This window comes from Stegostoma tigrinum, chromosome 9 (genome assembly GCF_030684315.1).
Source record: "Stegostoma tigrinum isolate sSteTig4 chromosome 9, sSteTig4.hap1, whole genome shotgun sequence".
Classification (NCBI taxonomy): domain Eukaryota; kingdom Metazoa; phylum Chordata; class Chondrichthyes; order Orectolobiformes; family Stegostomatidae; genus Stegostoma; species Stegostoma tigrinum.
The window spans coordinates 36,114,199-36,138,115 of NC_081362.1; the positions used below are offsets into that span (position 1 = coordinate 36,114,199).

Below are 23,917 nucleotides of genomic sequence, written 5' to 3' on the forward strand. Positions count from 1 at the left end.
AAATATTAAATATCAGCCATATGCAATGTAATCAGAAAGTAGCAGCAATTTGGGATTGGCGTTTAAACAGAGGTTACATGAAAATCTAATACTACTGTTTTTATTATAAGCCTTTTTATACGAATAGTTACGTTGAAAATTATAGACATTCTAGTCCTGTCTTCAGAGACCAGGTTTTTTTGCATACCTGTTTTGAGCAGAGTTTGCTGCAGCCTGCATCACTGCAGCAGCAGCCTCCTGCGCCTTGCGATTTATCGTTGCCATGGGTGGACCCATTCCTGCGCCAACCTGTTGTGACATGTTTGGGGAGTTTGGGGGCACATTTCCCGTGTTGCCAGAGTATGGCCAGTTTGACATCCCTGATGATGGCATTCTCCCCACAGTCATGTTACTGCAAGGTTGAGTTGGACCCTGGCCATGCATCTGGTTGGTCACATTCATACCCATGTTGTTACACATGCCTGGACCTGGACCACTGTAGTTGGTGTTCGGTACTACACCGTAATTTGACGGTCTGGGATAATTACCTAAAACAGAAAAAAATTGAAACAAGTTGTTTGTATGACAGCCTGTTAGGAGTCATCCATGGTTGGAAAAGTGAAACGTCATAATTGTTCTTCATATAAAGTATACTGCTTGTGACTGCAATACAAACTTCATAGTACAATGAACACAGCCAACAATTAATGCTTTGGAGAATTCAGAGTTGCAAGGAGCTTCCAGACTTTAAACCTTAAAGCAATTCTTGAAGGACCTCAGCTTCAATGTTAATCATAAATTTCAAACTTTTCTTGCTTTAAAGGAAGTAATTGAAGAACACATATATAGCAAGAAATTTCAAAAGTACAAAGTTGCTCAATCGGAACAGTGTTAAATTTTTGAAGTGAATTATCATGTTTGTGTTGTCATGAAGAGGCACTGTACTTCCATGACACATTTACAACTTCTTTTGTCACAAACCCAATACTGACCTCAAAACTTACAACTTCAACTGTCAGTGAGTTTATGAAAACCACATTATTGTGAGATTCAAATCTAATTGGACAATTTACATTTTAAAAAATCTAATCAAGTATCAAGGATGACATCAAGTTTCCCTGACTTGGGAATCTCAAACATGGCGTCACTGGCTCAGAACAGGGCATTTAGGACTGATATGAGGATCAACTTCACTCAAAGTTGTGAATCTTTTGAATCCTCAAGTACCTAAGAGCTACAGATGCTTACTTAGTTTGAGCATATTCAAGAGACAGGCTGATAGATTTTTACGTATGTAGGAAATAAAAGGATATGGGCACAGCGCAGGAAGTTGTTGAGGTAGAATATTAGTGATCTTGTTGAACGATTCAGTAGTCTGGGAGACCCAAACTGGCCCACTTCTGTTCCTAACTATAAAATTAATTCTGTTTTCAGTATCGCAGCAATGTTTTCCAATCAACACAATAAGGCATTTCACAGTTTAATCATCATAGTCTTCAGGAATGTTTAAGATTCTAAATGATTTCTGATCTATTTCTCGGCCAGAATTGTCATAAATTAGTGCCCAGGCTTTAAAAAAAAATCTCTTTCTTGCCAGTATAAATGATTCCATTAAATAAACATCAAGCCCTGTCAGCACTCATCAGGAGAAATGATTATGTTTATATATCTTGATGTGTTATGGAGCTAACCTCAATACCAATTTGGAGGTTTCACTGGTGGGGAGGAAAGATCTCAAATCAAATCTGAACATTCATTCACAGTTAAAAACAAAGTATGCCTTCAGACAATAGTTACTCAATCTGAGAGCCTGGTAAAAAAAAATTAAGGATGGAGAATAAACAGTCAATACTGCAGAAACATTAAGTGACATAAACGCATTTTAGCCACTTCCTGGATAGACAAAATTGGAGGGATGGTGGTCGGGGGGTAAAGAAACTTGTATAGACTTTGCTGCCTCTTGCCATGAGCCCTATTTGCCCTGGGAAAATTGTTACAAGCCTACGACACAACAGAGCAAATTTTGAACCGATGGGCGATGGTAATTCATTCTGCTTGGGTAGCTCAGTGTAAAAATAGATTACACGTGCACCTTAAACACAGCATCTCTGAATGTATGTCACCATACTAACTGCCACTGACATTCAGGCATTGCTGCATTTATCTCGTAAACAATAAATATGAATTTACCCCACATGGCACTTCACATCTGTTATTTATCAACAGTTATACGACAAAACCATGTCTGTTAAGTGCTTCTTTTTCCTAGTCCTTTCAAAATTGCCTTCATGAAAAAAAGTATAAAAACAAAATCTCATGCAACATCTTGAGTGAAAGTTGGATTATACGTAACCTTTGTAAGGCTCTTCAGCCCTCTGTCAGTAAATGCCAGTACAACATTTTGGGCATCTTGCCGAATGCACTGTCACATTGAGAGAGGACCTTCTGAATATATTCAGTGCACTATCCAATGACAAATATAAAATGAACACTACACAATGTATATGCCTTACTTAGAAATAACTTGAAAGAACATTACTGAATCAGCCCCAGTTGCAAGGGAGCTCTGGACACTGCATTTTATGAAAAATATAAAAATCTTACACAAGTGACAGAAGAGGCTTACCTGGGAAATAGGATTTCAAAGATGAGGAGAAATTGGTAAAGTTAGGATCATTCTCCTCAGTGCAGAAAAGGTCAAAAAGAAATACCTAATAGAGATTTTCAAGATAATAATTGGTTTCTCTACTTATTCTAATAAAACGTATCCCGTCTGCTGCATGGGTCAAAAGCCAGAGATCATTCATTCAAATAATTGGCAACGTGTTTAGACTGCAGATGGTGAGTTTTTTTTCCATTCAGAGTTTTTAGGACTTGGAATGATTTTATTGAAAAAGGTGGCAGAAATCAATTCCATAAATAATTTTAAAAGGCAGCTGCACAGATATTTTAGAATCAGAAATTTTGGGGATTATGGTCAAAATTGTGGATATGGGGCTAAGAATGACAGCTGTAAGAGTAACACAAGCATGAAGGTCTGAACGGCTTACTTTTCTGCAGGTTTTTTTAAAAATGATTCTGAGATTGTGAAAACACACATACATTGAAGAGCTTTTCCAATCTGTGCACTAGGGGAGTAAAACATCTTTACAAGGTCATTTCTGTTGTACACAGTGTAACAGGGTGTTGATTGGGTTAAAGGAGTTAAGGCCACCTCACTGGCGAGTTAATTACAGGCTCTCAGATTGTGCAAACTTATAGAAAGGACAGTGGAAAATGGTCCAACTTTTGATAGGCTTCGTAGAATGTTTCGCATCAAAATGGAACACTTTGTATTTTCACATGAGACTTTGGTAACATAAAGGATTAAAAAAAATCAAGATAACTAATTGCAAATGTTGAAAGAATTCAGTATGGTTTCTTCTTTCGAGTTTTCTGCTGGACCACACTCCTCTTTAATGCACCATACAAACATAAACAGTATAACAAAGTGTGAAGCTGGATGAACACAGCAGGCCAAGCAGCATCTCAGGAGCACAAAAAACTGACGTTTTGGGCCTAGATCCTTCATCAGAGAGGGGGATGGGGAGAGGGTTCTGAAATAAATAGGGAGAGAGGGGGAGGCTGACTGAAGATGGAGAGAAAGGAAGATAGGTGGAGAGGAGAGTATAGGTGGGGAGGTAGGGAGGGGATAGGTCAGTCCAGGGAGGATGGACAGGTCAAGGAGGCAGGATGACGTTAGTAGGTAGGAAATGGAGGTACTCCTTGAGGTGGGAGGAGGGGATAGGTGAGAGGAAGAACAGGTTAGGGAGGCGGGGACAAGCTGGGCTGGTTTTGGGATGCAGTAGGGGGAGGGGAGATTTTGAAGCTTGTGAAGTCTACATTGATACCATTGGGCTGCAGGGTTCCCAAGAGGAATACGAGTTCTGTTCCTGCAACCTACGGGTGGCATCATTGTGGCACTGCAGGAGGCCCATGATGGACAGGTCGTCTAAGGAATGGGAGGGGGATTTAAAATGGCTCGTGACTGGGAGGTGCAGTTGTTTATTGCGAACTGAGCGGAGGTGTTCTGCAAAGCGGTCCCCAAGCCTCCGCTTGGTTTCCCCAATGTAGAGGAAGCCACACCGGGTACGGTGGATACAGTATACCACATTGGCGGATGTGCAGGTGAATATCTGCTTAATATGGAAAGTCATCTTGCGCCTGGGATGGGGGTGAGGGAAGTGGTGTGGGGGGCAAGTGTAGCACTTTTTGCGGTTGCAGGGGAAGGTCCCGGGTGTGGTGGGGTTGGAGGGGAGTGTGGAGCGGACAAGGGAGTCACAGAGAGAGTGGTCTCTGCGGAAGGCAGACGAAGGGTGGGGATGGAAAAATGTCTTGGGTGGTGGGGTTGGATTGTAGATGGTGGAAGTGTCGCTCCGCTCGGTTCGCAATAAACTGCACCTCCCAGTCGCGAACCATTTTAACTCCTCCTCCCATTCCTTAGACAACACGTCCATCATGGTCCTCCTGCAGTGCCACAATGATGCCATCCGTAGGTTGCAGGAACAGCAACTCATAATCCGCTTGGGAACCCTGCAGCCCAATGGTATCAATGTGGACCACAAGCTTCAAAGTCTCCCCTTCCCCCACTGCATCACAAAACCAGCCCAGCTTGTCCCCGCCTCCCTAACCTGTTCTTCCTCACCTATTCCCTCCTTCCACCTCAAACCCGCACCTCCATTTCCTACCTACTAATCTCATCCCACCTCCTTGACCTGTCCGTCCTACCTGGACTGACCTATCCCCTCCCTACCTCCCCACCTATACTCTCTCTCCACCCATCTTCTTTTCTCTCCATCTTCAGTCTGCCTCCCCCTCTATCCCTATTTATTTCAGAACCCTCTCCCCATCCCACTCTCTGATGAAGGGTCTAGGCCCGAAACGTCAGCTTTTTGTGCTCCTGAGATGCTGCTTGGTCTGCTGTGTTCATTCAGCTTCACGCTTTGTTATCTTGGATTCTCCAGCATCTGCAGTCCCCATTATCTCTAAATATAAACAGTAGTTTCCCTTCATGGTTCATTTCATTCTTAATTCTTAAGAACTGAGAGGTTGATGGAAGGAAGCCCTGTGAAATATACTGCAGTATATCTGCAAGAATGTCAAAGTTACTAAACTATTGTGTAATGAGTAACTTTAACAATTCTATCGTTATAAATGTACCCCCAAGTTTAATCAGTTTCTTTTGTGCACACATGCATTTGTAGAAAAGTTGACATTTATAATCACTGTAACAACACTATTAAGAGATTGCAGCTACACCACCGTTATAAAAACAGACGTTAGATGACAGCCGCGTATTACTGCAAACCTCTTAATGGCTGAATGGCCACGTTGATTAAAAGTGGAAACTACTCAATGGGGGTAAGGGCAAGTTATATGCTACGTTCTTAGATCCTTTACACAACTAGTAACTGTGGAATGGCTTTCCCTGATAATTTTCCCACAGTATGACTTTTCAAATTGTGCAATGTCTTAACATTATAAACTAAAAAATGCGTGAAATTATTACATCGTTGTAGAAATCTTTATAGGTCACCTTAACTAAATCAAACTCTTAGCGACAAGTCATATTTAAACACAGTTGGTGGTAGCTTACACAACACAGAAAAGGTAAATTATTGAAGTGGCAATATTAAAACTAGATTTACTCTGGGGATTTATTTATTGTTACTTTATGTTATTTTAAGACTCAAATAGCTTTCTGTTTGCTACAGAAAAATTGCAATGTCCGACGGCTTAATGAATAAAGGCATTGCCCAGTGTTGTGCTAGACTATACATGACAGACAGCCCCTTTCCTTGAATCTCTTATCTGCGTTGGGTGCATCACCTCAGTTAGGGCAAGATTTGGGTAATGAGATTTACCATCAGCAGGAAAAAAAGATTCAGCTAGGATTCCAATTCTTTATTGCTACTGAGTGATTCCTGCTGGAAAGTGCAGGGAAGCAGACAATGGTGAACAAAACATTTCCCTTAGCTGAGATTGTTCTCCATCAGTAACTTGCTTGTTGACACTCAAAATTTGGGCATATACAAGCAGCTAGAAATACTGGAGGTTTGTTAATAATTATGGTTTGTTAGTAGTTATAGAAAAGTATGACAGCAACATATCTCTGTGAACATAAGCAGTGCATGATGTGGGATAAATGGGATACAAATTTATAGCAAAGTGTGAAGCTGGATGAACACAGCAGGCCAAGCAGCATTTCAGGAGCACAAAAGCTGACGTTTCGGGCCTAGACCCTTCATCAGAGAGGGGGATGGGGTGAGGGTTCTGGAATAAATAGGGAGAGAGGGGGAGGCGGACCGAAGATGGAGAGAAAAGAAGATAGGTGGAGAGGAGCGTATAGGTGGGGAGGGGATAGGTCAGTCCAGGGAAGACGGACAGGTCAAGGAGGCGGGATGAGGTAGTAGGTAGGAAATGGAGGTGCAGCTTGAGGTGGGAGGAAGGGATGGATGAGAGGAAGAACAGGTTAGGGAAGCGGAGACAGGCTGGCCTGGTTTTGGGAGCAGTGGGGGGAGGGGAAGAACTGGGCTGGTTTTGGGATGCGGTGGGGTAATGGGTGATTTTGAAGCTTGTCAAATCCACAATGATACCATTGGGCTGCAGGGTTCCCAAGTGGAATATGAGTTGCTGTTCCTGCAACCTTCGGGTGGCATCATTGTGGTACTGCAGGTGGCCCATGATGGACATGTTGTCTGAGGAATGGGAGGGTGAGTTAAAATGGTTCACAACTTGGAGGTGCAGTTGTTTATTGCGAACCGAGTGGAGGTGTTCTGCAAAGCGGTCCCCAAGCCTCCGCTTGGTTTCCCTGATGTAGAGGTAGCCACACCGGGTACAATGGATACAGTATACCACATTGGAAGAAGTGCAGGTGAACATCAGCTTAATATGGAAAGTCATCTTACAAATTTATAACATCCTGACATAACCTTCGACACAACTGATCTCAGCAGGCCTGCATCTTCATGTTTTAACATCTTGAATGCGATGGGAGTAAATCAGCAAGCGCTCCCATCCAATTGTAATTACTACACAGAAAATGGCCATTCACCTCACGGTTCCATGCCAGCTCCCTGCACAGCAATGTAGTTATTAATTTCTATTAAAAGACAGAATTAAGTTTGTAGTGATAGACCCCCATCCCCCTAATTGCAACACTCAGACCATACTCAATTATTTTCTAGCTTCATACATTTACATGTTACCTCTTAATTCCTTGGGACATCCCAAAGTACTCTAAACCAACTCATTTATTTTCAAGTGCAGTTCCTGTTTTGTCACCAAACATGAAAACCAATTCTACAACAGTAAATGAACAGTGAGTCAATACCTGGTCTGGTGTTTTAGGTCAAGGAGAAGGTGAGGGTTGAGGGTTTGGTCAGTAGTGGTAGGCAAGCAATTTTTTAATGTTAATTTGAACAGGCATATGGAGCCTCAGTTTAGGCCCTCAGTGAAAAGATGCACCTCAAACTATGCAGCATTTTGTTTTAATATTGCATTGAATTGTTAGGCGAGACCACATATTCAGGTCATGCAGCAAAAGTATTAAGATTGACAGAATGGCACCACAATGCAAGCCATAGCCCATGGAAGACAAGAGAAATTAAAAGAGCACAAAAAAAATCAGTAAATAAGTGGACATCAAAATGATTTGTGAATGTAAATGCTGACTAATTTACATTAAACCACGTCAAACCTCAAGTAACAGCAAGTACAGGTTACAGACTGGAAAGAATTCGTGTAATTTTATTTAATAAAATATAGAATATAAATTTAACAGCAAAGACATACTGACTCAGAGAAATCAGAGTGAACTGTATTGTTGTTTTAATTGACTTACAATCTGTTGGCATAAAACGTGTTGAGCTTGTATTGCAGTGGTTGTACCCCTACCTCAGAAAGTGCAGGTTTGAGCTCCACGTGTCCCAGAGATTAATCATAACATATCCCATCAGGATGATGAAGAACAATTCAAACAATTTGTTGCTCTTCAGGTGAAGTGAGTAAACTAAACTGACTGAACTAAACTGGCTGAACATATTTTCTGATCAACCTTTTGAGAGATGTTATTACACACCGCTGGAATAGGTGGGCCTTGAACCTTGACCTCCTGGGTCAAAGGTAGGGACACTACTACTGCACCATAAGAACATATGACTGACTGAACAGATGCCCGACGAACACAGCTAGCCTCCATGGAATATTTAATATCCACCTAACACAAGTTTCTACAGTGAAGAATGTCTCACAACTTTGAAAATCATTAGGAATTTAACAGCAGCCTTGTTTTTCTTTTGCTGCTTACAATAAAAAGGATATACTTAATGTTAAGTTGTCTAAACGCTTTAAAAAGCATAGAACTATGAGTTTAGAATTATTTAAAAGATAGCATTTAAATTATGTCATGTTTAAGGATCTCAAATGGGTTATAAAGCGAGATTCACCCTTGCAGCATCTATCTATTGTTAACACAATACTGAGTTGTTAAACTACTGGCTCCAAGAACAGATTCGCTCACTCGTGTCCATCTGAGGCTCAAATTCAAGCCTCACTTAAATTCTGACAATTAATCTCTGTCTCAACTATAAAGTTGTTTTTGCCAAAGCAATATTACAGTTTAAGTTCCAGCAACTGAATTGTTTGATCCGTCTAGCCTAACCCATTGGCAAGCACTAGAGCCACTAAAGATTGAGTGCATAGAGAAGCAGATATTATGTATATACAAACTGATTTCGGGAATGCTCTCATTTGCTGCTTCCAATCTTTGAGAAGATGGATTAAGTTTAAGTTTTCAGAAATTGATAAGCAAAAGCAAACAACTGAAGATGCTGGAAATCTGAAACAAAAACAAAATTTCTGGAGAACCTCAATAGTTCTGGCAGCATCCGTGGAGCAAAAGCAGAGTCAGCACTTTGAGTTCAGTGACCCTTCTCAGAACTAAATGGATCCAAAATGCTGACATTGCTTTCTTCAGTAGATGCTGCTAGGTCTGCTGAGGTCCTTGACAATTCCTGTTTTTGTTTCAGAAATGCTATCTCAGCTTCTGTGGAAAGAAACTGTCTGGCATACTGAATATTTCTAGCTTTTCTTGTTCCTTTTTTTCAGATTTCCAACTTCCATAATATTTTGTCAGAAGTAATCATTATATATTCTAACCTTCCCCAGCTTTCCAAGCATCTGCAGTTCTTGCTACCCCTCTCTAAGGGGCTCTTACAGATCAATGTCCCTAAGGCCCAGAAATCTGCTCCAGACGTGTATCAAAACATATCTGAATAGCTTTACAAAATCATCTATGTTCCCCTTCCTGACTTAAGTCACCACATGCTTCTCGCTCCCGGCTTGCTTTTTAAAGCCGATTGGAATATTTGCGTCTTCTTTTATGTGAAAGGCCATTTTATTTCCATACTCTAGCCTTTTTATCTCTTTATAATACTTGCTAACCTACAGTTTTTGGCCTGGATCTTTTTTGAAGAACTCATCCAACACCTAAATTGGAGGAAGGACAATTTTGACAGTATGAGACAAGAAATTTCAAAATTTGATAGGGGTGAGATGTTTGCAGGTAAAGGGAAGACTGGAAAATGGGAAGCTTTCAAAAATGAGATAATGAGAGTCCAGAGACAGTATGTTCCTGTTAGGAAGCGCAAGGCTAGTAGGTGTCGGGAATGTTGGATGATTACAGAGATGGAATGATTTCCTAGAAGGCGGCTGGTGCTGGGTCCACTGCTTTTTGTCATTTATACAAATGTTTCGAATGTGAACAAAGGAGGTATGATCAGTAAGTTTGTAAATGACACCAAAATTGGAGGTGTTATGGGTAGCGAAGGTAACATAGTTGGAATTTAATGTCGATAAATGTGATATGCTGCATTTTGGAAAGACAAATCAGGGCGGGGCTTATACACTTAATGGTAAGATCCTAGGGAGTGCTGCTGAACAAAGAGACCTTGGACTGCAGGTTCATAGTTCGTTGAAAGTGGAGTCGCAGGTAGACAGGATAGTCTTTACTGGTCAGTGCACAGAGTGTAGAAGTTAGGAAGTCATGTTGTGGCTGTCCAGGACATTGGTAAGGCCTCTATTGGAATACTGCACGCAATTCTGGTCTCCCTGCTGTAGGAAGGATGTTGTGCAACATGAAAGGGCTCATAAAAGATTTAAAAGGATATTGTGAGGGTTGAAGGGTTTGAGCTTTAGGGACTGGCTGATTATTTTCTCTGGAGCACTGAAGGCTGAGAGGTGACCTGAGAGGTTTATAAAATCAAGAGGAGCATGGACAAGGTAAATAGACAAGGTCTTTTCCTCATGGTGGGAAACTCCCAAACTAGAGAATGCAGGTTTGAGGGGAGAGAGAAATGATTTAAAAGGGACATAAGGGCCAACTTTTTTCACGGAGAGAATAGTGCGTGTATCGAATGAGCTGCCAGAAGAAATGGTGGAGCCTGGTACAATTAGAATATTTAAAAGGCATCTGGATGGGTATATGAATAAGGGTTGAGAGAGATATGGGCCAAATGCTGGCAAATGCAACTAGATTAATTTAGTATATCTGATCAGCATGGATGAGTTGGACCAAAGGGTCTGTTTCCGTGCTGTATATCGTTATGTCTCGATGTATCCTACATCCGTTTACTTTGTTTCATCATATTCACACTGGTCATCCAGGCTTTAGGTCCTTTACCTTTCTCCCTTGCTGGAATGTATCTAGCCTGTAGCAGAAGCCACTCCTCCATAAAAGATGGCCAATTGTTCTCCCATAGGTTGTCACTGTCTTGAATTCAGGTTTCTGTTAATGATCACAACATATTCCCATATGGCTTTTCACACTTGCAGCTGTGAATCTTACATCTTGTCCTTTTGTAAACATACAGAGACAGCTTTAGAATGTATGTCTTGCAATTCTATTTAGTTTTTTCTATCTAATATGGAACATTTCTCCAGTACTATTCAACAATTATCTATATATTCCTTCATGAACCTTATTCAATTTTGTCTTTTTTCCATATGTTGGTGCTTTGTCTTCAATCAAATTAGTTTAAAACCTCTTCCCAACAAGACTAGTGAACATTCTTGTGGGGACTCTGGCCAACTCCTGAAGTGCAACCTATCGGTTTGTGCAGACGCCTCCTGTCATCCTTTGGCAACTGGTTTAACAACCAGATCCCTTCCAATTCCAGTGAAGTTAGCCGTTCTCCTGTTTCAGCTTTTGCTCATAAGATGAGAGGAGAAACACAGCACTGTGATCTGATTTTCTGAAGTGTGGGCAGAGGATGGAGTGGCAGGCGTCTTTGATGGTTGTGTACTGATGGTCCAGAATGTTTGGTCCTGTGTTGGTGGTACTTTGGCATCACCTGCTTGAGGTTAACGTGGCTGAAGTCTCCAACGACAATGAATTGGGCCTCAGGGAATTCTGTTTCTAAAGTGTCTGTGGCGGTGTAAATCTCACCTAGGGCATTCTTCACATCTGCATGGGGTGGTATGCTGTCAGGATGGCAGAGACAAACTCTTGTGGTAGGTAGGAAGCATTTTACTGTAAGGTATGCTAGGTCTGGGGAGCAATAACTTGCCAGGATCGCTACATCCATTGATCAGGAAGCACATCCACTGCCCTTTGCCTTACCCAAGGACACCATGCGGGTCTCTGCAGGAAAGCTTTCCAGCTCCTCTGATGCTGCCTGGCCAGCTGTGTTCATCCAGCCCCATATCTTGTTATCTCAAACTCTAGCATCAGCAATTCTACTATCTCTGAGCTGGTAGGGTGCAGTTGGGAATGGCAGGGGTGAGCCAAGTCTCTGTGAAGCAGAGCACACAACAGTTTCTCAGTTCCCTCTGGTAGGTAAGTCTAGATCTGAGTTCATCCATGTTGATACTTTGGACATTTGCTAGGGGTATGTTAGGGACGGGAGTCTTGAAACCATGCTGTTTCAACCTCACCTTCAGGCCAGCACATTTTCCCTGTTTTCTTGTAGGTTTCCTGCATCTTGATGGTCCCAAGAGTTGGTGCTGCAAGTTGTTGCTCCAACAGGTAAGTGAATTGGGTCTGGTTGGGCTGCACCTTCCCCAGTGTGGCTCGCTGCAAGGTCAGAGTTCAGGCCTGGACTGGTCCAGTCTGTTTGGGGACGGACCACGGTGGTGGGATTTCTGAACCTGGGCAGTCCTGGGCGCTGGTGGAGCGAGTCTTCATTTCTTGCAGGTAAGTGAGTCAGGCCTGGGCGTGTTAAGTCTCTAAGAGTCTGGTAGTCGGGGGATTGGAAACATGGCCGAGGCCGGTCAGGCCTCCTCGAGGTCACACTGCTGCTGGTCTTGGGTCAGTCAGGCCTTCACTACGACTGTGTTGCCAAATTCCAAACAAACGTCATCTAAAGATTGCTGACGACACCACCGTTGAGGTTGGGATAACTAACAATGACAAGTCAAACTCTAAGGGAGATAGAGGGCTTGGTGATGTGGTGCAATAAAAACAATCTGTCCCTCAATGTCGGCTAAACTAAAAACTGATAATTTACATTCAGAAAGGAAGGGGGAGAACACGCCCCGATCTGCATCAATGGAACTGAGGCTAACAGGATAAACAAGTATCAAGCTCCTCAGAGTGACGACAACTGACATCACGTTCTGGACTTCCCACATAAATGCGAAGGTCAAGGTGGCACACCAACGTCTCTTCTTTCTCAGGCGGCCCAGGAAATTAGGAATATCCAGAAGATCACTCACAAACTTCTACAGATGCACCATTGAAAGCATAGTGTCCAGGTGCATAATGGCCTGGTATGGCAACTGCTCTGCCCAGGACTATAAGAAACAACAGAAGGTGGTGTGCACAGCCCAGATCATCATGGAAGCCAACCTTCCATCCATGGAATCCATTTACACAGCTTGCTGCCGCAGAAAGGCTGCATACATCAAAGACCCATCGCACCCCGAAGACAATTTCCTATAACCTCTTCCATCAGGCAGAAAGTACAGAAGCCTGAACATATGCATGAACAGGTTCAGGAACAGCCTCTTCCCGGCTGTTATCAGACTGATGAAAGGACTCTCCAGTGTCAAATAATGCCGATCTTGCTAACTTTGATCTCACTTAGCACACCCCCTGTATGCCTCTGCCTAAGTCTTTTTGATGTGTAAATCCTTTGCTTTCTACAATCTGCCTTACCGCTCGTAAACAAAACTTTTCACTATTTTGGTAGAAGTGACAATAAATCAATCATTTCCCAGCACCATACCCAGTAAAGCTTTCTTCCAACTTGGACTAAAAATGGACAGGTCAAAGAAATAGTCATGAACACTTTGTATCTGAGGTTTCTGAGTGTTCAATCTTCACTGTCTGGAATTCAGGTTTCTGTTATGATCACAACATATTCCCACATGGCTTTTCACACTTGCAGCTGTGAATCTTACATCTTGTCCTTTTGTAAACATACAGAGACAGCTTTAGAATGTATGTTTTGCAATTCTACTTCGTTTTTTCTATCTAATATGGAACATTTCTCCAGTACTATTCAACAATTATCTATATATTTCTTCATGAACCTTCTTCAATTTTGTCTTTTTTCCATATGTTGGTGCTTTGTCTTCAATCAAATTAGTTTAAAACCTCTTCCCAACAAGACTAGTGAACATTCTTGTGGGGACTCTGGCCAACTCCTGAAGTGCAACTTATCCCTTTGTGCAGATGCCTCCTATCCCAGAACTGATGGCAAAGTGCTAAGAATCTGGAGTACCCTCTCCTGCATCAAGCCCCAAACTGCACATCAGTTCTCCCTGCCTTCCTATATCTACTTTTACTGATGCATGGCACTGGGCGCAATCCAGCGATTATCATCTTAAAGGTTTTATCTTTAACTGCCTCCCTTTCTCCTCAATACCCATTCTGAGCCTTTGGTATCAACATGCGTGGATAATGTGTATTCTCCAAATGATGTCCCTTACCCTGACACTAGAGGGCTCGATGACCATTACAGAAGCACCTGTTTGTCTCCTCACTATGGAACCTCTTCTAACGACTGCATTTTTATATACTGCTGGTCTTCCTTATGAGGGTTTCTTGTACATTGGCATCATTGTCCGGAGTGTTATTCTTTGTAGTTTAATTAGCTGCCAACTAAATAATGTTCAGTCAACATTGCTTTTAATTTGTTACAATAAAGTCTTAAAACTTGAAACCTTGTATGATTGTTAATTGGAAATGCAACTTTCTTGTGTAGAGTTATCAGTCTCCACAGGATCCTAAGGTATTATGATAGAAGTTAGTTGAAATAGCATGAACTGGCATTTTATGTTGCTTTCTAAAACTGCAAATGATAGGTAACTTTTGATATCTCCATAATCAATAAACAGCTAACATCCATTGTACTGGAACAAGCCTACTCACAAGTCATTTCAACAGCTGTTTCAAATAAGCTGTCATCTTGAGATTTAAATATAGGAAGAAGAAGGGAGAGACAGGGACACAAGTAGTTAATTGAACTTTACAATACAAATCTGCTAGGATTCGTCTTCCCTAGATTCAGAATGAAAATGCAAATTAATTAGAAAATTATTTTAAGTCAAGCAAGATGATGAAAAGTGTCACAGCATGTTATTATTTTATAATTTCACACAGATTGTACTGATTAATTATGTCAATCCTACCATGAATATTTGTCTGTTCTCAGTCATTGTGAAATAAAGTAATTTAATTAGTAGCTCATTATACCTCACCAGGTACTTTCTCAATCTGTCTGTCTGCAGAACAGCTGGTTATATACATGTATGAAAAGTGTGAGCACTGATTCAAATCACAACAGAAATGTTATTCTTTAGGTTACATTATTGTATAACTAGGTGTTCAACGTAAGATGCTCAGATTGCTTAACTGGCTAAAATCCTAAATCCATAAGGAGAAACTCAAACTCCCCAGAAACAGCAAGCTGATGGAAGGAATTGGGTGAAAGATTTGTTGGCACATATTGGTCCCTTGGTGAAATTCAAATCAAGAATTGGAACAGAGCAGAACATTAGTGAAACTAAGTTCAGCCCAAGGACTCATCCCTTTTGAATAATCCATTTGTCCTGGCTACTAATCAGAATTTGGATATCGAGTCTCTAAATCTACCAATGTGATAAACACTAGGAACCAGTTTCAAGTTTTTGGCCTCCAAATCAAAATTAGTTTTATATAATTGATGTTCAAGTGACTCAAGTGATGTGAATTTGTGCAGTTGTCAGCTCAGTTCTTCACCAGATACACTAAAATGCAACTGCGAACAAATATGCTCAATATGAGCAGTAATCAAAAGCAACTGCAAACAGGAGAATTTATATTATGAAATTCTTTCCCAACCCTCAGATTTATACCAGAAAATTTGGTCTTGCTAATTAGCAACAATCTAATTAGAATATCTAATAGTAATTTCTGCACTCAAAAACAGAATCATCTAATAATTTAAATTCATCACAACTTAGTTATACTTCAGGGTCAGAAAAATGAACCATCAAGTGATTTGATTTAAGCACCTTCTGAGTGCAGAGCATCAGACTGCATACCTACCCCCAATTGTTTATGCAAGAAACTTTCTTGGTTTGGGTCCTGCATTTTTTTTTGCTGCCTCGCATAGTCCACTAGGAATTTGATGTAATGTTCCAGAAAAAATTGTTTTTAATACTGAATTTTTCAGTAGCTTGCAAAGGTAGAACTAAGGCAGCCACTGGCTAAAACATCTAACCCACAGTTGTAAATTGTGTTGGGATAATATAGGATTAACTGAACAATACAATTGCTTCACAACTATAACTTTATGTTAGTTCTAAACCCTAAGATGTTCCCAAGCACTCCATTTGTTATTTGCTTTAGTTAGTTACTGTCCCTCTTCCCCCTTCTGCCCTGCATTCCATTTAACCCAATTGTCTAACTCCTTTCTTTTCTTGTTCAGATTCTTACCTCCAGCGCTTCCGTCGACGACCTTTGCTACTTCGAGATCGACAGTGCCCCTGTCCTTTCCTTCCATTCCATGAGTGCTGCCATTTCTTTTAACTGTCATGGCACAACCTGCTCCAGGAGAATCCACAATAAACACAGGGCCATGGCATAGTCTCCTTCACAACTCAGCTGCCAAGTCATCAAAAATGTTCTGTCTCTTTCCTTTCGTCAGATTCAAAAGGATGAGATGCAGCAAGAGGACAGGAGGTTAGAAAATCTGGACCTACTTTTTCCTTCTTTTCAAATTTATACTAGACTCTCACTTATGCTCTAACTATCCTTTTCAACACATGGCCATTTGACTTTGCCATAATTCTCCCCTGCGTTTCCTGCAACACTCACACTGGCACCTTGGAGACAGGGAATGGGGACGGAGCAGGCAATTTCTTAGTAACTGAGGGTGGTTAACTGTGTCCACAAGAGGCGGGCTTTCACAAAATACAAAATTGGAAGGTAATTTGGAAAAGACATCAGGTACATGAAGAAACACAGGAAGTGGGAGTAGGTAAGTTCACATGCTTGATATCAATGAACAAAAATCATCACAGCACATCATAGTATAATTCAGAAGGTTAAAAAAGAACGTCAAGTTCATTCCTCTCAGGGTCTTGTCATGCCATTGTCATTCAACCCACACCTTTTAAGCAATGTGATAATGACACAGATCTGGTGATGTTTTAAAACTGATTACGGTACACAACTGAGCTCTACCGATACTGAAGATTATACCAATTGAATATAACTGATTTAACTCGAATTCTAAGCAGATGCTGTTACATGATGTCACAGGTCAAACACAATTAAAGACCTCAGAACTACTGGCAGGATGTGCTTAATTAGAACTTCCTAAACTGAGAATAAACAGCAGATGGGTATCTATCATAGATAACAAGGTGCAGAGCTGGATGAACACAGCAGGCCGAGCAGCATCAGAGGAGCAGGAAGGCTGACTTTTCGGGCTTAGACACTTCTGTTGAAGAAGAGTCTAGGCCCGAAAAGTCAGCATTCCTGCTCCTCTGATGCTGCTTGGCCTGCTGTGTTCATCCAGCTCTGCACCTTGTTATTTCAGATGCTCCAGCTTCTGCAGTTCCTGCTATCTCTGGGTGTCAATCAAACATCCTGCTTTAAGGAAAATGATTTCAAGTTGAAATCAAAACTTTCTTTTCTACTTTGGCAATATAGAAAAATGTCCACAAAACAGTTTGAAGATAAAGGATTGCAAAATACCTTTTATAAACTCAGAATATAATAGTCAATGAAATACTTTTTAATTGCAATAGCTATTGTCATGTAGGGAAACACAGCAACTTGCACAGTAAGGTGTTGCAACCAACGAGATAAATGATCAGATCATTTATTTTGGTGCTATTATTTGAGAAATAAAAATTAAACAAGACACCAGGAGAATGCTCCTGCTCTTTCAATTGTACCAAGGAATCTTTTGTGTTCATCTGAAGGAGCCATGAATGAATGTTTCATTGCAAAGATTGCACCTCGGACGATGCAATGCTCCCTTCACACTAGCTGAGATTTAAAGTTCTTGGAGTAGGGCTTGAATATACAAACCTCCTGAGCTCAATGAGCCAAAGCTGATACCTAATTGAAAATATTTTGCATTACACAATTTTTTGGCTTATATATTTTAACAAAGATATTTACTTTCTTGTTAACTGTTTAACAGCAAAGGAGATAATTGTGGAAATTTCATTATCATGGCAGTCACAACTCTGGTTTAGCTCAACATTCCTGAATTCCTAGTTTTTGTAAATTCTGAAGCTTTGAATCGTTGAATCATCCAGCAGAAGACAGCCATTTAGTATACTGTCTTTGTATCAAATCTTTGAACGATCTTTTCAAATGGCATGGTTTTCCTGCTGCTTCCCCATGACTTTTGAAATGTTTCCTTTGTTAAGCATTTATTTAATACTCTTTGGAAAGCATTATTGAATTAACTTTCACCACACTGCATTCTGGATGATAACAATCTGTGTCCTGTGGTCACTGGCCCCCTGCCAGGCAGCATAGTTTCTTCCTGTCTGTTATTCAACACACTTTAATTTTGAACAACTTTATCAAATCTTCCATTAGCTTTCTCCGCTCTAAGGAAATCATCAGCTTCTCATCCTTCCACATAACTGCAGATCCTCAACCCTGATACCATAATACTGCAAACGCATTGTATAATAATACTATTGTAAAAATGGGCTATATTTGCAATTCTACCAGTCTTTCTTGGTGCTAAAATAAACTTTGTACAATGCATGAAAGACGTTTTCTAGTAATATTCTCCAAGCTACCTTTAAATCTCAACAGTAAATCTTTGTTAGTTGACTTAGTCATGCAAATCTTGGGATTCTTTTTCTTATATTTATTCAAATTATTTAAATAATCTTTAAATTTGGTCTTCAAGCTGTATGTTCATTCAAATTGGCTTCATGTCTAATATGAAAAATCATGGCTGGTACACAATTTAATCTTACAAAGCAGCAAAATACACATTCAAATCCTTGGTCTGTGCTTACAAAGGTGCACCAATTCTGGAGAAGGAGAAATGTTTTAAAAAGCTAGGATTTCTGCTCTAGTTTGTCATCCACTGGCTTCTGATGAACATGTATAGATAACACCCATTTTTGTGGGAACACCTTTTGCAGTGAGCTGTTGATACTTTCTAAATATGATGCTGATTAGATGAGAAATCAAAAGGCTGCCATCCTGCACGGAACTGCAAGGGTCAGCTACTTTAGGAAATTCTTGCAAAACTTAAGGTTGTATAGGAACTGAAAGGGGAAAGCGATTATAAATGGAATAGCCTGTTTCCTTCATGACTTCCAGCCTTTGTGAAGTGTAATTGTATCTCATACCTAGCACAGTGGTGGAGGGTGTTTAACAAAAATGCAACAATAGAGCAAGGGCAGCAAGAGGCATGAAATAGCTCAAAGAAAGAGATTTCCTAGAAATAGTCTTCTTAATGCAGTTTTAGTGGTGTACCTACGACTCAGTTACACAACAGTTCAAATGCTTATGGTTCATTATCATTTAAACATTTTGAAAGATTAAGACCGGAGCAGCCGGTGAATATAAAATTATTTTTGTCTCTGCAAATTCTGCCCTGGCATTGGATATCATAGAGTGTAACATTAAATGATGGGCGACTTCAGCCAAACTACAATATATTCTCCTGGGAATGAATGGGATTTGCTCCATATAACAGTAAAATAGCATATGATGTATGTATTATTGAACTGTATGGGATCCTGTACTCAAGGCCCTACATCAACGCATTTTCAGAAGAATAAGAGAGACAACTGAAACTTTAGCCTTTAGAAGAGATCCTATGTGGTGGTACAATACAGATCACAACCAAATGATGCACAGAAAAATCTTGCTGTCCCTTTAGCCATTCATCACAAATTCAGAACTAAAATCTCTCTTCCATCCCTAAATAATCTTTCATGAAGAATATTAACTCAGATAATTTACTGAAAAAAAGGACTGCACGCAAAAAATTCCAAAGCATTCTAGGTTCTTTCCTCCTTCATCTGTAATCAACCTTCACTCTTAACAGGATTATCAGTTTAGCAAATAAAAATTGAGGTGACACATTATTTTTAAAAGTTGACATCTGGGAAACGTGTGCATTAATCAAAGGTAAAAATGTGCCCTTTGGCTAAAACACAGTATTCTTACTAAAAGAAATTTTGCCAATACAGCTTTCTGATTCAATGGAAGAAATTGCACTAATATCTCCTGAAATGAACATGGTTCACGTGTTCAGTTTTAACAGCTAGAACCTTATTTGATTTGTGTCTTGGATGATCTGCAGACCCTGCATTGTAAATAATTCTTTTGAACACTACTGTAAATTAGAAAGAAAAATCAGAAACCAAGCTTGAATTAAATGGTAACACAGTGTGAAGCTGGATGAACACAGCTGGCCAAGCAGCAGGAAAATTTGACATTTCTTCAGAAGGGTCTCAACCCGAAACGTCAAACTTTCCTGCTCCTGCGATGCTGCTTGGCCTGCTGTGTTCTTCCAGCTTCACACAGTGTTGTCAGATTCTCCACCATTGGCAGTTCCTAATATCTCTCTTTGAATTAAATGGTAGCTTAATTTTACTGCACTAACCACTTTTCTACAAAGAACCCTCAATGTTGCAAAAACATTTTATCATCACACAAAACAGGTCAATTAAATAAACAACTCTTGATTTACATCTTTTCTCAAGTTGACACGTCAGGCACCTGTTTTTACTCATTTACTTCTACATCAATGTTAGTTTGACAGTGAATCAGAATCGACATTGCTCATAGTAATGTCACTTGCCACTTCTACTTTATGTTTTAGTTGTCTTGTGGAGTAGAATTCTGCTGACTGCTGTGCACAGAAATTCTTGTGATGCATTTCACATTATCAGAAATTCACTCACTGTACAGCAAAATAACTATTCTCAGAGCTACATCAGCATCAGAACAAATTGGTGAGGGAGGAAAAGGAAGAAGATTAAAGTTAAGGAAATAAGGCAACAACAAATTCTTTGTAGAATGGCAAGGAGAGACTGGATGGCAGTCTGTGTCATGCTTCTAAACTTAACGGAGTACAGGCTGAACCTACTTATAAGTCAGTCCCTCAATCCCTGGGTTCAACCTAATGAAACATCTATGGACTATCTCAACACCAGTGTATCTTTCTTTTCAGATAAGAGAGTCCAAAACTGGTCAGAGTATTCCAGCTGTGGTCTGACTAGTGCCTTGTATAGTTTTAGCAAGAACCCTCAAAATTTATACTCCGTTCCCTTTGAAACACAGGCCAATAACACATTTGCCTTTCATACTATCCGCTGGACATACATCATAGTTTTCTGTGATCTGTACAGCAGGACTGCCAAATCTCTGTTTGGTGCAGCACTCTGCAGTCGTTCTCCATTTAAAATAATATTTAGCTTCCCAATGCTTCCTGCCAAAAGTGCATTATCTCACATCTTCCAACATTATATGCCATCTGCTCGATTTTTGTTCACTTGCTTAACCTGCATTCGTGTCATCCTCACCACTTGCGTTCCCACCTATTTTTTGCATTAGCACAAACCTACTTACAATACATTCATTTTCCTCATCCAAGACATTAAATTTATTGTAAATAATTGTTGTCCCAGCATTGCTCCCTGTAGCATACCACTAATCACAGGATGTCATCTTGAAAATGTCTCCTTTATCTCAACTCTCTCTTTTATTAGTCAGCCAATCCTCTATCCATGTCAATATACTACCTCTAACACTATGGGCTCCTATTTTATTAAGTAGCATTATGTATGGTACCTTATCAAATGCCTTTTGAAAATCCTCATATTATATCCATTGCTTTTCCTTCATGCATCCTGCTTGTTACCACCTCAAAGAATCTTAATAAATTTGTCAGGCAGGATTCTCCCTTTGGGAAGCCACACTGATTCTGCTTGATTTTATTTTGCATCCCTAAATGCTCTGCAATTTAAGTCTTTATATCAGACTCTAGCATTTTTCCCAAGACAGATGTTAAGCCAACCAGCCCTTATTGACTTTTTAAAAAAATCTTTCCCTTTCTAAGTAAAGGTGCTACATTGGCAGTTTTCCAATCTGCTGGGAATTTTCCAGAACCCAAGGATTCTTTTAGACAATGTTATCTTTGGACTTACTGTTAATTTTTATAGATTTCAACAAGCTCTTGTTGTATGGTTAATATACCCATGTACAATTTAGAACATAGAACATAGAACATAGAAAAGTACAGCACAGTACAGGCCCTTCGGCCCACGATGTTGTGCCGTAGAATAATCCTAATCCAAAAATAAAATAACCTAACCTACATTCCCCTCAATTCACTGCTGTCCATGTGCATGTCCAGCAGTTGCTTAAATGTCACTAATGACTCTGCTTCCACGACTACCACTGGTAAACTATTCCATGCGCTCAAAACTCTCTGGGTGAAGAACCTCCCTCTAACGTCTCCTCTCTACCTTCCTCCTAACACCTTAAAACTATGACTCCTCGTGGCAGTCGATCCTGCCTTGGGGAAAAGTCTCTGGCTATCGACTCCATCCATGCCTCTCATTACCTTGTACACCTCGATCAGGTCACCTCTCTTCCTCCTTCTCTCCAGAGAGAAAAGTCCAAGCTCAGTCACCCTCTCTTCGTAAGACAAGCCCTCCAGTCCAGGCAGCATCCTGGTAAACCTCCTTTGCACCCTCTCCAAAGCCTCAACATCTTTCCTATAATAGGGCAACCAGAACCGGACACAATATTCCAAGTGTGGTCTTACCAGGGTTTTGTAGAGCTGCAGCATAACCTCGCAGCTCTTAAACGCGATCCCCCTGTTAATGAAAGCCAAAACACCATATGCTTTCTTCACAACCTTATCCACCTGGGTGGCACCTTTGAGGGAGCTATGCACTTGAACACCAAGATCCCGCTGTTCCTCCACACTGCCGAGAATCCTGCCTTTAATCCTAAATTCAGCATTTAAGTTCAACCTTCCAAAATGCATCACTTCGCATTTACCCAGGTTGAACTCCATCTGCCATTTCTCAGCCCAGCTCTGCATTCTGTCAATTCCTCGCTGAAGCCTCCAATAGCTCTTGATATTATCAACGGCACCTCCAACCTTTGTGTCATCAGCAAACATACTAACCCACCGCTCAACCTCCTCATCCAAGTCATTTATAAAAACTACAAAGAGCAGAGGCCCAAGAACAGAGCCCTGCGGGACACCACTCAGCACTGACCTCCAGGCAGAATACTTACCATCTACAACCACTCGCTGCCTCCTGTCAGCCAACCAATCCTGAATTCAGACAGCCAAATCACCCTGAATCCCATACCTCCTGACTTTATGAATGAGCCTGCCGTGGGGAACCTTATCAAATGCCTTGCTGAAGTCATTGTACACCACAGCCACTGCTCGACCCTCATTAACCTGTCTCGTGACTTCCTCAAAGAACTCAATGAGATTTGTAAGGCATGACCTGCCCTTCACAAAGCCATGTTGACTCCCTTTAATCACGCTATGCTTTTCCAAATAGTCATAAATCCTATCCCTCAGAATTCTTTCCAAAACCTTGCTGACCACAGACGTAAGACTGACTGGTCTGTAATTTCCAGGGATTTCCCTATTCCCTTTCTTGAAAAGAGGAACAACATTTGCCTTCCTCCAATCTCCCGGTACGACTCTCGTGGAGAGCAAGGAAGCAAAGATCATCGCCAGCGGCTTAGCAACCTCCTTTCTCGCTTCCCGGAGCAACCTAGGATAAATCTGGTCTGGCCCTGGGGACTTATCAATCTTAATGTTTGCCAAAATTTCCAGCACATCAACTTCCTCAGTCTAGATCTGTTCAAGCCTGTTTTCCTGCTCCTCAAAGTTCTCATTCACAACAAGGTCCCTTTCCTTAGTGAAAACCGAAGCAAAAAACTCATTTAGGGCTTCCCTTATCTGCTCAGACTCCACGCACAAGTTCCCTACGCTATCCCTGATCGGCCCTACCTTCTCCCTGATCATTCTCTTATTCCTCACGTATGAGTAAAATGCCTTCAGGTTCTCCCTAATCCTTCCTGCCAAGCCTTTTTCGTGCCCCCTCCTGGCCCTCCTCAGTCCACTTTTGAGCTCCTTCCGAGCAAGCCTGTAATCCTCTAAAGCTGTGCTAGACTCTTGCTTCCTCCATCTTACGTACGCTCCCTTTTTCTTTTTGACAAGAAGCACCTCTGTACCCGTCATCCAAGGCTCCTTTATCTTTCCCCTTCTTACCTGTCTCAGAGGAACAAATTCATACATCACTCACAACAACTGCTCCTTAAACAGCCTCCACATGTCTGCTGTGCCCTTTCTGTGGAACAATTTCTCCCAATCTGTACTTCCCAACTCCTGTCTGATCGCGTCATAGTTTCCTTTACCGCAGTTAAATATCTACC

The 23,917-nt window shown here is 40.9% G+C and overlaps 1 protein-coding gene across 5 annotated transcripts in view; it reads right to left on the reverse strand.

Annotated features, from left to right (window-relative positions):
* Window positions 1–23,917, reverse strand: part of arid1b (AT-rich interactive domain 1B) — a 549,279-nt gene that overhangs the window by 147,497 nt on the left and 377,865 nt on the right. For 3 of the 5 annotated variants that reach the window (XM_059648487.1, XM_059648486.1, XM_059648484.1), the window contains exon 8: window positions 188–527. In XM_059648487.1, coding sequence (XP_059504470.1) covers window positions 188–527 — 340 coding nt within the window. Of the gene's footprint in view, window positions 1–187; window positions 528–15,940; window positions 16,049–23,917 lie in introns of all 5 variants that reach the window. The other 2 variants (XM_059648485.1, XM_059648483.1) reach the window with 1 other exon arrangement.